At 33.4% G+C, this 17,575-nt stretch overlaps 1 protein-coding gene across 6 annotated transcripts in view; it reads left to right on the top strand.

Moving 5' to 3' along the window:
* The window catches only part of DLG1 (discs, large homolog 1 (Drosophila)), a 275,289-nt gene that overhangs the window by 225,781 nt on the left and 31,933 nt on the right, over positions 1 to 17,575 (top strand). For 3 of the 6 annotated variants that reach the window (XM_010834376.1, XM_010834377.1, XM_010834375.1), the window contains exons 16-19: positions 476 to 590; positions 5,404 to 5,580; positions 9,361 to 9,430; positions 13,171 to 13,270. In XM_010834376.1, coding sequence (XP_010832678.1) covers positions 476 to 590; positions 5,404 to 5,580; positions 9,361 to 9,430; positions 13,171 to 13,270 — 462 coding nt within the window. Of the gene's footprint in view, positions 1 to 475; positions 591 to 5,403; positions 5,581 to 9,360; positions 9,431 to 13,170; positions 13,271 to 13,958; positions 13,993 to 17,575 lie in introns of all 6 variants that reach the window. The other 3 variants (XM_010834380.1, XM_010834378.1, XM_010834379.1) reach the window with 2 other exon arrangements.

Below are 17,575 nucleotides of genomic sequence, written 5' to 3'. Positions count from 1 at the left end.
TAAGGCATATTTTCCCCATATTATGTATAATTTGAAAATATAATTAGTTGACGTCTTCACAGGGGGAAAAGTCAGTAAACAGAGTGTCTAGTGTAAATTATTTTAGACTTCTTTTTTTAGTATAGAAATTAGAATAAATCCTACTTTTTAAAATTTACAGTTAAATTCAATAGTAAAGTAGGATTAATACTGCTATTTGATGCATGGAGATTGTCTTTTAATTTATTAAATGTGATATGAGCTCTAAAATAGTGTACTGAAAATATTGTTATCAGCCAGTTCTAATTTATGGTACATTTAGAAGATTGTTAAGTTTTGAAATTTACATATTGGGCAAAATCTTGTATAGATTACTCTCTTAAGAGTCTGACCACATTTAATCAATTATAAGACAGCTTACATATTTAATACTTTATCTTCAAGTAATTTTTTAGGATATAAAATATGAATTTACTTTTCTTTTTTCTTCTATCAGAATACAGTCGTTTTGAAGCCAAAATACATGACTTACGGGAGCAGATGATGAATAGTAGCATTAGTTCAGGTTCAGGTTCTCTTCGAACTAGCCAGAAGCGATCCCTCTATGTCAGGTAAAGTTTTTTTAATTTCTAGTTATAGCAGTCTTCATTTATGCATGCAAGTTCTTTCAGGATTTTCACTATGACTTAGTTTTCACTATAGAAAAGTATATTGCAAGGAAAATGCAGTATTGAAAACCAAGGAAATGTTTTTTATGATTGATTTCCTGATAGTGTGTCTTTTAGAAATAGTATGTCTTTGGGATATTATTATAATTTTATTAATGACAGTTATATAACCTCTTGAATAATAATAATAGTATGATAAAGACAAAATACATAAGGACTAGAAACTTTTTTAAGTTGTTATGACATATCCAACAGTTTTCTTTTCTGGTATCTTTTTTAGAATAAAATATTCTTTGTTTGAGTAACATTTAATTACTGTAATTTCTACCAGTCCTTCTGTGTTCACTGCTGTAATTTATCTCTGCCTACCTGGATAGTGTGCACTTCTAATTTGTGAGCATTTCTAGGGTCTTGTAGAGTAAATATTACTTCGGTTATTTTATTTCAACCCCTCTCTTCAGATACGCCATTTAGAGCTTCCTCTACTCTAAATTTACCATCATTCAAAACCATGTTAAACTCTGTCTTCTCCTGCTGTCATCTCTCTTTTGTATTTATCTTTTGTTGTTGTTGTTATTGTCATTTTAGTGAGTTTTAGGATGGAAAGAAAATGCAAGCATTACTTGAGAGATTTTCCAGGTTCAGTTACAGACCACAGTACAGTGAATATCACAATAAAGGAAGTCATGAATATTTTGGTTCCCCAGTGCATATAAAACTTATATTTACACTGTTCTGTAGTCTTTAAATGTACAGTAGCATTATGACTCAAAAAATATAATCTCAATTTTAAAATATTTTATTGCTTAAAAAAATGCTAATTGTCAACGAACCTTAAGCAATTTCAATATTTTTTTTTTTCTGATGGAAGGTCCTACCTCTGTGTTGATGATTGCTGACTGATCAGGGAGGTGGTTGCTAAAGGTTTGAGGTGGCTGTGGCAGTTTCTTAAAATAAGACAGTGGTAGAATTTGCCAAATTGATCAACTCTTCCTTTCATGAATAGTTTCTCTGGAGCATGTAATGCTGCTTGATAGTATTTTAACCACAGTCAACTTTTTTCAAAATTACAGTCAGTTCTCTCAAATTCTGCTGCTGCTTTATCAAGTAAGTTGATGTAGTATTTCCATACCTTGTTGTTATTTCAATATGCTTCACTGCATCTTCACCAGGAGTGGATTCTACCTCAAGAAACCACTTTCTTTGCTCATCCACAAGCATCCTCATCTTTTGAGTTTAAACATCTTTCCAAGTTTTATCATGGGATTGCAGCAGTTCAGTCACATCTTCTGGCTCCACTTCTCATTCTAGTTCTCTTTCTGTTTCTAACTTCCTCTGCTGAAGTCTTAAACCCCTCAAAGTCATCCATGAAGATTGGAGTCAATTTCCTGCAAACTCCTATTAATACTGACATTTTGACCTCTTCCCATGAATCAACAGTGTTTTTAATGACATCTAAAGTCAAAATTACTCCTTGATCCATGGGCTACAGAATGGAAGTTGTCTCAGCATAACATTCATTTCATTGTTCATCTCCATCAAAACTCTTGGGTGACCAAGTACATTGTCAGTTAGCAGTAACATTTTGAAAGAAATCTTTTTTGAGCAGTAGGTCTTAACAGTATGCTTAAAATATTCAGTAAACCGTGTTGTAAACAAACGTGCTGTCATCTAGGCTTTGTTAATTTCAATTCTAGAGCACAGGCAGAAGGCACTGTAGATTTAGCATAGTTCTTAAAGACCCTTGGATTTTCAGAATGGTAAATGAGCATTGGTTTAACTTAAACTCACAGCTCCATTAAGCCCTGACAAGAGAGTCAGCCTGCCCTTTGAAGTTTTGAAGCCAGGCATTGACTTCTCTATAGCTATGAAAGTTCTAGATGGCATCTTCTTCCAATATGAGGCTGTTTTGTCCACACTGAAAGTCTGTTGTTGAGTGTAACAACCTTCATTACTTATCCTAGCTAGATCTTCTGGATAATTTGTTGTCTCTTTTACATCAGTACCTGCTGCTTTACCTTGCACTTCTGTGTTATGGGATGGTTTCTTTCCTGAAACCTTAGGAACCAAACTTCAAACTTTTGCAGCTTCCTCAGTTCTCTCAGCCTTCACAGAACTGAAGAGTTTGGGCCTTGCTCTGAGTTACACTTTGGCTTAAAGAAATGTTATGGCTGGTTTGATCTTCTATCTAGACCTCTAAAATATTCTCAGTATCAGCAATAAGGCTTTTTCACTTTCTTATTATTCCTGTGGGTACTCAAGTAGAACCTTCGTTTTTTTTTCAGCTGGCTTACTAATGCAAGAAGCCTAGCTTTTGGCCTATCTTAGCTTTCAACATCCCTTCTTCACTAAGCATAACTTTTTTCTCATTTAAAGTGAGAGACCTGTGACTCTTCCTTTCACATGAGTACTTAAGAGGCCATTGTCAGGCTATTCAATGGCCCAATTTCAATATTGTCGTGTCTTGGAGTAGGGGGGGCGCCCAAGGAAAAGGGAGAGAGGTGGGGAAAAGGGCCAATTGGTGGAGCATTCAGAACACAGACATTTATCAAGTTACCATCTTATTAAAGCATGGTTTGTGATACCCCAAAATGATTACAATAGTAAAATTAAGGATCACTGATCACCATAATAAATATATTAATGAACAAGTTTGAAGTATTGGGAGAATTACCAAAAGGTGACACAGAGACGCAAAGTGAGCAAATGTCAGAAAAATGGCGCCAATAGTCATGGCAAACTAACAGGGCCTTCCATTTGTGAGGGAAAAAAAACACAATATCTGCCAAGTGCAATAAAGTGAAACACAATAAAATGAGGCATGCCTGTAGACACATGTAGCCAATCTGCCATAATTAACCAGAAGTCTTATCGTTCTTGTTGGTAAATATATTTTTAATCTCAAATGTAAGAATGAAGTTAAGGCTACAATAGACTGTGTACAGTATGGTGCTTTTTTATAAAGATCTGAAATAAGTAAAATCATACATAGATACATAGTCATCCATATGTGTGTGATAAAATCAAACCAACAGCAAAAAAGGGTAAAGAGCGAGGAAATAATAAACTCTGTATTCAGAATAGTGGTTATACTCTAATTAGCACTTAACTCAATCTGAGGAAAGCAGGATCGAGGGGAAAAATACACAGGTGAATGTGAGTCACTGATAAAAGTTTTGTGTAGAAACCTTTAGGTTGATAGTAGATTAACAAGTGTTTATTATATTCTTATGATTAATAACCCACATAAGTATTCCAGGAGTACTTCCCTTTTTTTAATGAATCAGAGTACTAAAAGGCAAAGTTTAAATGTTAACATAGGAAGTAGAACTTGTGAGTTTCTCCATTGTTTATTGGTAATATAGTTGTATTGATTCAAAAGTTTAATTTATGATAATAAAAATGTTAAGGTATAGTTTTCCCTTTTCTGAATGTCTTGTGGCATTTGTTCTACCTCTTAAGCTACTCTGTTATCTTGTATTCTGTTTATTTGTATCTTCATCTTTGTCATCTTTACCTTTTTAAATAAATATTTAGTAAATGCCTGACTATATCAAACCTTTGTTTTTTGATGTTAACTCTATTTTGCAAGTAGAAAGATGCTTCCTCAGTATTCAGAATTTATTGAAGTAATGACTTTAGCATTTATATCATTTATAATCTTAATTTTTACAGTAGAATTCTATACTTTTAGAATTCTTCAAATAAAATCCAATGTGTTGTATATGTTTTAATATACGTTTAAGTAAACCTTCCCACTTTTGATTCACCTATTTCCTTTACACTGTTAGCCACTGAAAAGACTTGAAAGAACATATTTGAAAAACATTAACTAGTTCATTCATTTAGCTGTCAATTAATTTCACCCCTCTTCAGTTTTACTTCAAGAGACAGCTTCTTAAAAGTTGAGTAGCATGAAAAGAAATATGATTTGTATCCTAATTTCCCATTGCCAAATTAAAACAAAAGAATCAACAAATTATATTTTAAATGTAGTTGCTGGGATCCTTCCTCTACTCTTAAGAGAAGTTTTTTGAATCTAAGAATTTTAATTTCTTTAAATATTGTACACTCATTAAGTAGTAAGACATTATTTTGTTATCAAAATTTAAAATATTCCTAACATTTTGAAATTATTATGTTAAATTAATACAGTATTTTTTCCAAAACAGTTGGCAACTGTTAAGTCATCATATAGTCATGTGTAATTAGTTTTCATATTTGTTATTGACTCTGAAAACCCTATTAACTCTGGTTTTATGAACAAATGAAAGCAATACTTACCTGGGAAAATAATCACTCTGGTCTTCTAGCCTTAAAGTCCACAAATGATGAATCAGATCAGTCAGCAAATTTGTTTTCCCAAGTGTGTCTAGTCACAGGGGAGAGTCTCTTAATATTTACTTTATTAATTTAGAGCAACTCACCAAATTTATCTTCATTTTAGAATTAAATATAGTTTGCTATTGGATTGTACTAAAAGTATTTTTTTTTATTTTCTCATACAATATTTTAAATTTCTCATATACTATTGAGAGAATAGTGTGTCTATTACCATTACAAGTTAATTTTGCTATTTCTTTTTACTCTCATTGTCTTCTTGTATATAACACAAAATTGAGCTTGGCATTATTTTGCCTACCGTGGTACATTGTTTCACTGTCTACCTAAATTATATATATACTTTTAGGATCCTGTTTATTTAATATTGATAATATCATTATAAGAAATGCAGACTTTTTTCTTCTTAATCTAGGGCCCTCTTTGATTATGACAAGACTAAAGACAGTGGCCTTCCTAGTCAGGGATTGAACTTCAAATTTGGAGATATCCTCCATGTTATTAATGCTTCTGATGATGAATGGTGGCAAGCCAGACAGGTTACACCAGATGGTGAAAGTGATGAAGTTGGGGTGATTCCCAGTAAACGCAGGTAAATATAAGTCTGTTAGAGTCTTACCACTTGAAAATTGGGCAATGTGAATAATTGCTGGGATTTTTTTTAATTTCCTTTACTGAAGTGATGATTTTATGCTTGGTGTTTTATATTGTGTTTCATAGCCGTTTAATTTTATTCACCTTGTATTGTAACTGGGCTTCCCTGATAGCGCATTTGGTAAAGAATCCACCAGTAATGCAGGAGACCCCAGTTCAATTCCTGTGTCAGGAAGATCTGCTGGAGAAGGAATAGGCTACCCACTCCAGTATTCTTGGGCTTCCCTTGTGGCTCAGCTGGTAAAGAATGCACCTGCAGTGTGGGAGACCTGGGTTCCATCCCTGGGTTGGGAAGATCCCTTGAAGAAGGGAAAGGCTACCTATTCCAGTATTCTGGCCTGGAGAATCCAGTGGACTTTAGAGTCCATGGGGTCACAAAGAGTCGGACACAACTAAGCGACTTTCACTTCCTTTCACTTTATATTTTAACCAATGATATAGTAAGAGAATATGAAGCCCCCAAATAGAAATTTCTCTAAAGTTCCTACAAAGTAAGTATATTTTAAGTCACTGTGCCACAGATCTATACCAGTGGAGAAAGAATTAAAAACCTCTATAATTTTCCCATGTGGTGGTTTGATTTCAGTTGCTAAGTCATTCCGACTCTTGCAGCCCCATGGACTATAGCCTGCCAGGCTCCTCTGTCCAGGGGATCTTCCTGACCCAGGAATCAAACCCAGGTCTCCTGCTTTGCAGGCAGATTCTTTACTCACTGAGCTATGAGTTTTCCCATGTAGGTGGTGTTAAAACTCAAATTTTCAGGGGTTTTGATTTTGTGAATTGCCTCTTCTAGATTAAAAAAGGGAAAGAGTTTTAAGTGCAAAATTTTTAGAAATATCTAAAATTTTCTTTTAGATATTTTAGATTTTTAGAAATGTTTAGCTATTTCTTTTAGATATCATCTCTTTTTCTTGTTTAATTTAGAATCATGTGTGCATTCAGTAGTCTTTCCTCTTTGTTTTAACTGGTTATTGTAGTGATTCACTCACTGGTGCATACTTAACATCTAGTGGCATAAGTGGTTAAGTACAGAGTTTCTTTGAAAAAGGTGATCCCAACAACCCTCTCTGAGGTCAATGAAATGTTACTGGATGTCTCTACTTTTATGGGGAAGGTGTTAAAACATCAGTTCATAATTTCCCCAAAAGAACTTATATATGAGATCTGATTCAGCTAAATCATTGCCTAAAACTTAGAAGTTTTAAGATCAGATCAGATCAGTCGCTCAGTCGTGTCCGACTCTTTGCGACCCCATGAATCGCAGCACACCAGGCCTCCCTGTCCATCACCAACTCCCGGAGTTCACTCAGACTCACGTCCATCGAGTCAGTGATGCCATCTAGCCATCTTATCCTCTGTCGTCCCCTTCTCCTCTTGCCCCCAATCCCTCCCAGCATCAGAGTCTTTTCCAATGAGTCAACTCTTCGCATGAGGGGGCCAAAGTACTGGAGTTTCAGCTTTAGCATCATTCCTTCCAAAGAACCCTCAGGGCTGATCTCCTTTAGAATGGATTGGTTGGATCTCCTTGCAGTCCAAGGGACTCTCAAGAGTCTTCTCCAACACCACAGTTCAAAAGCATCAATTCTTCCGCGCTCAGCCTTCTTCACAGTCCAACTCTCACATCCATACATGACCACAGGAAAAACCATAGCCTTGCCAGTGAAAATTGTCAGAGAGACATTAATGTTTATTTTAGCTAGTTAATTCACTTCAAATCACGCTTATGATATAATAAACTTGTTCTTTCCTTGTTAATAAACTGGACTTATACTTATTTTGTTGAGACTCTAAATTGATACTTATGCCAAATCATATGCCTGTTTATAAACCTCTCTACCATATATATATTTGTACATCTGTTGATAGACTTTGAAGAATACAAATGTTGAAATATTGCCAAGATCTCTATAATTGTGGTTTTGGAATTTATGACTGTTGTTGGCTAGATCCATATTTTTAGCAAGATCCAACTATTTGGTGACAACTCCTCTTTTAGCAATGCAGCCCTCAGCATAACTTCTTCTCTAGAATAGAATATAGTATCCTTTAAATGCAGAAATGCTTCCTCTGTGCCTTGTTGAGTCAATAGAAACCTCACATCTTAAATATCGAGGTCAGAGTTCCTAAAAATTGTCTTTATCTCTGGAAGTCTTTTATCTTACAAAGGCTTTACAGGTGTCTGCAACAAATGAGAAATACAGCTGACTTTGGTGGAAAGAGATATTTTGCATTTTGTATAAAAATTCTATAAGGTTAGATTTTGAAGCCAAAAGTGATCAAAGAGATATACCTTGACACCTCTACAAATTCCCAAATTTGTGAATAATAATATAAAATATAATTTTCCTGCCATAAATTACAGTATGAAATCACAGCCAGTTATGCCATTTCATCCTTCAGTGTATTCTAAACTTGTATTTTTTTACATAGAATGCTGTCATCTTTAATAATAGCACAAGGACTTGGAGTTCTTAGCTAAGACCTACAGTTCTTAGCTTTCTTTCGGGAACAGTATTGACAAACACAGTTGAAGTCACTCAACTATTTAGTAAGCAAAATAATGATTAGAAAACAAAGCCATTTTGAGTTGTAAATGTTCACTCACTAAATGTTAGTTTTTCAGTGCCCTGAATAAGTGCCTTGGCAAAATTATAAATTCATTATTCCTATCATGGACTCTCAAGGTTGCTCTGGAATAGTAAAAACAAAAATTTTAAATCCGTGACTGCTAGGGTTCTTCTGTACCCATGGTAAAACTTTATAGTTAGATAATAAAAAAAAAAAAGAAAAGAAAGATATGCTTTTATTCATAGGCTTTTTGGTAGGTTTTTCTGCTATATACTAATATGATTGCTATGCTGAAATCAAGAATTTATAAAGCTTAATTTGTATGAAATTTTTCAAGATTCATACTGGTTGCAATATTCATACATGGCTGTAGATTGTACACTATATACATTGTTGTAATATGTTGCTTGCTTGTTTCAAAGGTAACACTTTCAACAAGGTTTAAAATTCAAAAGATTTTAACAGCTGTACAGGTCCCCTCCGCACCCTGTTCCCCACCCACCCATTTCACCTTCCCTGAGAAGTTAACTAAGGTTACCATTTCTTCTGTATCCTTCCAAAGATACTTTAAAACTATATTTTGTGTACTGTAAATGGTTACTTTATGTGTTTATACAAATATATCATTGGAATTAAGCTTAAATGTTTTTATTTCCCTCCTTTTTATTTTTAAAAATTTCAGAGCTGCAGAAAATATAAGTACAAAGAAATACAAGAATAGTACATAGAATACCCACATTTCTTTCATCTACTTTCCTCAGTTGTTAACATTTTACTTCATTTGCTTTCGCTCTGACAGTGAGTTTTTAGCATATGTGTTCCATAAGCTAAATATTCAAAAACCAGAACAAATGGAAAACCTGGAAAATTGCTGAACTCAGAAGTGGTACATCATAATAATTTCAGTATACTTATGGATTTGAGTGTATATATAAGTATACATACTTGTACTTAATAAGTGGTTTTATTTCATAATAAAATGAGCCCTATATTTCATTTCTCAGAAGTTGTTATTAATTGTGAGATGCAAATGACTTTTAAAGGCTTTAAAATATAAAAATGCTCCATATTAAAGTAGCAATCCTGATGATTTCTAATTAGAGCCTTGAGTATGTTTATTATACTTAAAAAATGATCTGTGCTTTGCCAGGGTTGAGAAGAAAGAACGAGCCCGATTAAAAACAGTGAAATTCAATTCTAAAGCAAGAGGAGATAAAGGGGTGCGTATATAAAATCTGTTATTGACTTTTTCATAATTCTTATTTGAGCTACATTATTAAAGTTAGAAGGACCTCATCATAAGAATTAACAACAGCTCTTGCCATTGGTGGTTTACAATAATAGATTTGCTTGAGTAAGCAATTTATTAAATGAAAGCACCCATTTCACAGACTTTTCCAGATTATCAGAATTGTCATTTGGTATATTCTTAACATACTTTTGGTTGTTATTTTTAAAAGTGAAATGAATTCAGCCTTCACACAGATGAACAGTTATTCAGAAACTTGTATCAACAGTATTAATTGCCATAACTAATAATACATCTTCTGAGAAAATAGGTCCCCCCAAATTATTAACTAGTTCATAATATAAGTTTATGGAGTTTTGCAAGTGTGGAAATTATCTTGTTCTTTTCCTCCTTTATTCTAATATTACTTAATAATAGAATCCATGTTTCAAATGTTTAAATCAATATGAATTTTTATCTTAAGGAAATAAAGGGACAGTCAAAAGGAGGACTTTGTAAATGGGCAAGAAATATATCAAAATTATTATATATATATATTTTTTAGATATATTTTTGTTTTCATGTAAAGTCCTTGAATCTGGTGAATGTCAAGGGATGATATCACAGGCTTCATTCTGTAGTATGTGTGTAAATACTGCAATGGAATATTCTAGCAATAAGCCTGAGGAAAGAGCTGAACACATACTGTGTTGAAATACTGTTTATAGCAATGTTTTATATTTGGGGATTTTTACATCTAAAGCAAATGTTTTATACATCTTTTGATCAAGTTTCAAAAGAATATGGAAAATTAACTGTAAATAAATTAATCCTACTCTTTGTACATGTCTGATATCATTAAGCATTCAAAGTTTTAATATTTTAAAGGAATATAGTCCTTAATCAAAGAAATTAAATCTCAGTAAATTGTATAATGTATTCAGTTATCTTGGGAATAACAAATTTCTTTTAAATTTATTTGTACCTTTCAGAAAATACAAAATTATATAGTATAATCTGAAGTAATATTTGAAATAGAAGATCTTTGAAGGAAAATATCCCCAAGTAAATGCTCAGGATTTGAAATATATACAGTGATTTTCATGCTTATTTTATAATGTCTTTTAAAATATTTTAGTAAATACATTGTCAGTGTATTGAAAAAGGAATTGCATGTTGTAACTTTCCTTTCAAACTGTAAGAAGTTAACTGAATTAACGACATATTTAAATCTTAGTCTTGTTTGTTGACTATAACCAACTTTATACACAGTCACTGTGTTCTAACACAGCACCCAAAGTATGCATGGTACTGAGTGGGGTAAAAATACGCTTGCCATTGATACAGAACTGCATCTCTCTGTAATACCGTTTCCCATTCTAAGCTCTTCTTTTCTTGTCCTTATGTGGTAGGTTATGGACTTTATTTCCAATACAGACTTTTTAAAAACACTTTAGGTTCTCATTAACATTCTTAACATTCATTTAGCTATTTTGAAATACTACATATGGAAATTTTATATCTAGATATTTGATATATGTTTCATAAATTTATGTTTTATCAGTCCTTATATTTATTGCACTCTCTTGCAGTATAGCATGAATAATAATAAGTAACTAAACAGATTGTTTTGTATTGAAAATATAAAGAAACTAGAGGTAGTACATTTCTTCAGTTTTGTGTTTTCCCTACACATTTTCATCCTCTTTGCTTGTGCTATTTTTCACTTTTAATAAATTCTTCACCTGCAGGATGTTAGATATAATACAATTAATACATTCTTGACTAACAAGCATTTCTTTCTGTCCTATATTATGATATCTTTATGATATCTCATTTTGGCTAACTGCAAAGATATCAAAAATCAAAACATTTTAAACTTCATGTTTCTTTTGGTTGTTTGCTGTGAAACTGACTCTGACCACTATATATGCAGTAGGAGGAGTAAATAACTTTTTATTAAAAATGTATCAGTTTTATTGGATGGCATTAAAATTATTACTAAATTTGAAATCAGTGATTGTCGTGAACAAAAAATTCCTTCCCTAAATTAGATTACCATGAATTTTTTTCCTACAGAAACTTGTTTTCTTCTCTGTTTTCTAAAATTTGGATTCAGGCAAGGGTTTTTATTCAAATAATGCTTCTTGACAGTTTGTGAAACTATAAGCTTATATTTCTCCACATTTTTTTTTCCTCAACTTAGTTTTTAACTTCTGCTTTCTTTATCAGAGCCTTCATATTTTAAGATTAATATCAAAACAGTCCACTTGACTAATGACTATGAATTTATTAATTTTGAACTGTTGATGTAAAAAGATAAAAATAAAAGTTTTTAAAAAATATTATTTATTATTAAAATAAATATTCTTACCAAAATAAATCTTTTCAAGTAATAGAATTTGAGCTTAAAGTCACTTTAATCCATTTCAGTACCTTAATCACCTGATACCCCATCACTGAAAATATAGGCATACCCCAAAAAAACACCATCTGGTGTTGATATACTTCAAAATATTGATAGCATCGTATGACATGGATAAACTAAAAAAAAATTGAAACAAAATTTCTATCCTTTATGTTGTTCCCACTTCAAAAAATAATAATAATTCCTGGTGTCACAAGGCCATTTCCTTCAAGACATGGGTGCCTGTGACAAATTACAAAAGAAGCTATTCCTCTTTAGCCTCATCTTTCTTTGTGCTACATGCTTTTAAAACTCTCAACGCACAAATGGGACATTCAAGAAGGGAAAAAACTTGTTTCAGACATCTGTGCAATAAGGGACCATCAAATCGGCTGTCATAACAATTATGTATAAACTACTAGAATTTTAACTGCCTCTCTGGCATTACAAGCATCAAACCTTTTATTCCTTATTTAGGACATGGTGCCAGTGGATTGAATCTGGTTCCATTTTATTTATATATACTTTAAAAATAGATAATATGGTAGAGCTGAAAGGCTAATACATCAGTTATGATGGCATTTAAATTGGCCAGGAAAGTTGAATCTTCTTCCTTGGTTAGATAGCACTGATAATTCTTTTGCTCGACTCTGTGCTTGATGGACACATCTTAGTTTTCTTCCCATTTCATGATTCATGCCATAAGCATTTAGTTATCCTAATTCTCTTTTTAAAAAAAGGTTGTTTTAAATTTTCAACACTAGCAACTTTCTCAGTTTTCTTGGTTCTCTTTTTTAGTAGTGGCTTTTTGTTTGTTGGAGCCACAGAGACAGAAAAGGAAAAAATTTGCTAAAAAAAAAAAAGGAAAAAATTTGCTAAAGCCAGAGGACAATGAAGATTATTATGTAAACCATTAAAAATATTTGAATAGCTAAAGTAATTTTGGCTATAGAGCACCTAGAAATCTTCTTAAAGAATATGGATTGATATAAATAGATGTGAATTTGGTTTGGACTATAGTGGTAGCTAATCTGGTTTACTCTTCCCTTTTTTTTCTTAAAATCAAATAGCACTTACTTATTATTTTTAGGTATCACTGGATTATTCTCCTTAATTTATAAACTTAAATTTTTCAGTACTTTCAGTTAAAATGTTAGAATTTGAGAAGTTAATAGTAAATTAGAAATTTACTGTATAAAGCAAAATTCATATACAAACTGCACACTGTGGTCACAAGAGTCAGCTTTCACAGAGCTACTAGGCTGGGCCTTTGTACACACAGACAGTAGACATCCCTTTGTTTTGCCCCTCCTTCTCTTCTTCAGCAGTCATTCAATGACAAGCGTAAAAAGAACCTCTTTTCCCGAAAATTCCCCTTCTACAAGAACAAGGACCAGAGTGAGCAGGAAACAAGTGATGCTGACCGTAAGTATGTGGATCCAGTGGTCAACTGAAGATAAATGTAGAGGGACCTACTGCCCTGCAGTTGGTTGTTACCATGGAGACAGTTTCAAGAGCTGCAACAGGTTACTATTTATCTTAACTAGGGACAACTTAACAAGCATAAATTAATTTGCATACCAATCTTAACTTTTTCTGGCCCCTTAGGGATTCTTAAAGTAAATGATATTTTTAAGCTGTGTTTAAAATAGAATTATTTTATGTAAAGGTTCTTATAAGAAACATTCAACATAATCTCAAAAGAATATTTTAGACAAAAACATGAGTTACCTCAGAACCTTCTTATTGATTTCTAGGTATAGCATTGCCAATCTTTAATAATAGATCTTTTCAAAACATTCTGTATTATCCTATTTCTTCATTATATGTAGACAATCTCAATTTTATTTTTAAAATAGCAAGAAACAGTCAAAATTTTTGCTTCTCTACCTTAATCAGCTTCTCATATAGAACTTACATTCTTTTAGTGGAGCGTATCTAGCCATTAGCTTAATTAAACTTTCAGAAATATGCAGAAGAGCTCTGTAAGATACGTGCACCTGTAATGGTCTTGGAACTGTCTCTTATTGTAGCACCAATTTTATGCATTACTGACAACTATTTTCTTTGATTATCTTTTTATTGCTTGCTCTCTGGGAACTACTCTCTACAGGAGATCCCTGACGACATGGGATCAAAAGGCCTGAGTAAGTGATCAAAATACTCCCAAGTTACTTTTTTACCTCCATCTACAGACCTACCTTTTTCAGATACATTTTGAGACTCGTGGTAGTGCCTATCTGGCATGAGGAGGTGTATGATTTAGATTGCTTTTAGATTTTTCATGTTAATAATATGCTTGGGATTTTTATTTCTATAATACCCTTTAATTTTTTTTCATTTTTCACATCATTTGAAAAACTCTCTGCTCATATTTTCCTCTTTGTAATTTTTATGGCAATTGCTTTCTGTAGGAATTTTTTAAATTTGAAGAAATAGACTTTTAATGTTTTTTTAACATAGTACTATCTGCCCTCATTATTAGAAGGTAGAATATAATCTTCCTTACTATTTTATTCCACCCCACCTTTTTTGTTAAAACATGTTAAAATAACTTTGAATCTCTGTTCGAAAAGCATTGCTATAATGTGAAACAATAAAACACAATAGACCTTAAATATTAGAAAAGAATTATAGAACTCAAGTTCAAATAGCAGTCTGTGTGGTAGGAAAATTTTATATATCTTTTTTATGGAAGATGTAAGTTATGGAAAGAATTATAAGAAATATTATCCTGTGTTTTTTTTTTTTTAACCAAGATGTCGTCTCTGTTTGCGGGGAATTGTGTGTGTGTGTGTGTGTGTGCATTGTTCCTGTTTAATTTTCTAGTTGGGATTTAATCTTCATATAAAGCTTGGTATAGAGTCTGATATGTAGGAGTCATTCAATGCATATTGGAATGAATGAATGAAATAAGTCATTTTCGCAAACAATTTTAAATGTGAATGTGTTCAAATTGATTAAATGTGAAATTTTACCCAATACTGCTAAGTTATTTTAGGTGACAGTGACTCATAGAAGTAATCTTTTAGGCTAAAGTTTTTTTCTAAATAGTTGTTTCCATTTACATTATTAAGCATTTTGAAAACTTCATAATTTGTTGATCATTAAGGATTTAGCCAATATCTTTCAATTTTTAAGTTAATAAACTTTAAATTTCATAGATTTTTTTTCTTGATTAACGCTAACTTTGTATTGGACTTTTAAGCTTAACTATAGGTACTTGACTTTTATTTCAACTTTTAATAATTAAAGGTTTATATGAGATTGAAAGCAGTATGCTTTATATGTAATTATTTCTGTTACACACACTTTGCTATTTATGCACTTGCCTTTTTGGGATCTGGCAAGAGTCAGAAATTTACTGTCACTAGTGGCACCTTTTTTTAATCTCTTTCCTTTGGGAAAAACTCAGTGAAAATCTTCAGAAACTGGAAAAAATTTCCACTGATTTTTAATGCTATAGAATTTATTTTGAGAATGGTCATGCAGTGCTATGGATCATCAAATGATCCCACAGATTTCTGTTATCTGTTGGGTCATCAGAGACCTATGGAAAGCTCATGGGAAAAGGAACTAATGAAGAATTTGGTTCCAATATTGATTTTTTTTATAATAGATAACTATACCTTGACCGCTTCCCTGATGGCTCAGAGGGTAAAGCGTCTGCTGCATTGCAGGAGACCCGGGTTCAATCCCTGGATCAGGAACATCCCCTGGAGAAGGAAATGGCAACCCACTCCAGTACTCTTGCCTGGAAAATCCCATGGACTGAGGAGCCTGGAAGGCTACAGTCCATGGGGTCTCAAAGAGTCGGACATGACTGAGCGGACAGATTCCTTGACCACATCATATTTTCATCTCTTGTTTTAATTGAGGTGTGGGGCTTGGAAAGAGAAACAAATGAAAAATGATAACTGATTACCCATGTCATTGATTTATTTTCTGGTCATGACTTAAGATTCCTTGAATGATAGGTTTCTATGCTTCATCTCACAGGAACTGAAAGAATGTATTCACCTGGTAACTTGATCACATCAAGAAGATTTTATTTAGAAAAGGTTGATGGAAACAGAAAAAAAAATCAGTAAAATTCTAAAACTGGATAAGATGGAGGTTATCACATAAAACATTACTAGCAGCTGACAGGATGCTAATTATTATACAATAGAAAATACTGGGAAGAAGGGTGGGTAGTTATCTACATGGGTAGTTATCTACATCTTAAAGTTCAGGATAGGCTTCCCTGGTGGCTCAGCAGTATAAAGAATCCACCTACCAGTGTAAGAGATGTGGGTTCAACCCCTGGGTTGAGAAAATCCCCTGGAGAAGGAAATGGCAACCCACTCCAGTATTTTTCCCTGGGAAATCCAATGGACAGAGGAACCTGATGGACTATAGTCCATGGAGTTGCAAAGAGTCAGACACGACTTAGCAACCAAACAACAATAGCAACCAAACAACAAAGTTCAGGATACAAGGAATAAACTAAGCAAAATTCTATGCAATTTTAATACAAGAAAATAAGTGTGACTTCATGTTGGTATTCATTGAGCTTTGTTGGAACAGGACTCTGAAAGGATTGAGAACAGAAGGACAAATTATTCCAGATAAACCTGTTGAAGAGCTGTGGAATAACACTGAATAGCAAGAAAGATGGACATCTGCATGTAATTTCACACAACCTTTGAAAAAATAGGGTATTTAATTAAAGAACACAGAGAGAAACAAAATACCCTAGAATACTCTTCATAGACAAGAATTCAATGATTCTACAAAGAAGAAAATCAAATTATTGATTTACCCTGCTGACAGTAGAGGAAGCAGTAAGAGAAATTGTCTTTCAAAACCTAATTTTGACTAACAGAACTAATTAGAATATGATGGAAATCTGGGAGGATGCAACTAAATCATCATAGCTTGTAAAAGAGCCAGAAATAGAAATCTGTGTAGCTTTTATGCTTTAAGGAGGCAATTTTGAAAAAATTCAAGAGGAAAAAAACTGGTTAAGATTACTTTCAGTTCAGTTCAGTTCAGTCACTCAGTCGTGTCCAACTCTTTGCAACCCCATGAATTGCAGCTCGCCAGGCCTCCCTGTCCATCACCAACTCCCAGAATTCCCTCAAACTCACATCCATCGAGGCGGTGATGCCATCCAGCCATCTCATCCTCTGTCGTCCCCTTCTCCTCCTGCTCTCAATCCCTCCCAGCATCAGAGTCTTTTGCAATGAGTCAACTCTTCGCATGAGGTGGCCAAAGTACTGGAGTTTCAGCTTCAGCATCATCCTTCTGAAGAACACCCAGGACTGATTTCCTTTAGGATAGACTGGTTAGATCTCCTTGCAGTCCAAGGGACTCTCAAGAGTCTTCTCCAACACCACACTTCAAAAGCATCAATTCTTCGGCGCTCAGGTTTCTTCACAGTCCAACTTTCACATCCATGCACGACTACTGGAAAAACGATAGCCTTGACTAGACGGACCTTTGTTGGCAAAGTAATGTCTCTGCTTTTGAATATGCTATCTAGGTTGGTCATAACTTTCCTTCCAAGGAGTAAGTGTCTTTTAATTTCATGGCTGCAATCACCATCTGCAGTGATTTTGGAGCCCCAAAAAATAAAGTCTGACACTGTTTCCATGTTTCCCCATCTATTTCCCATGAAGTGATGGGACCAGATGCCATGATCTTAGTTTTCTGAATGTTGAGCTTTAAACCAACTTTTTCACTCCT

Source organism: Bison bison, unplaced genomic scaffold (assembly GCF_000754665.1).
Source record: "Bison bison bison isolate TAMUID 2011002044 unplaced genomic scaffold, Bison_UMD1.0 scf7180017864032, whole genome shotgun sequence".
NCBI classification, from domain to species: Eukaryota; Metazoa; Chordata; class Mammalia; order Artiodactyla; family Bovidae; genus Bison; species Bison bison.
The sequence above is the reverse complement of the archived record's forward strand: the minus strand, read 5'-3'. Positions and strand labels throughout refer to the sequence as shown.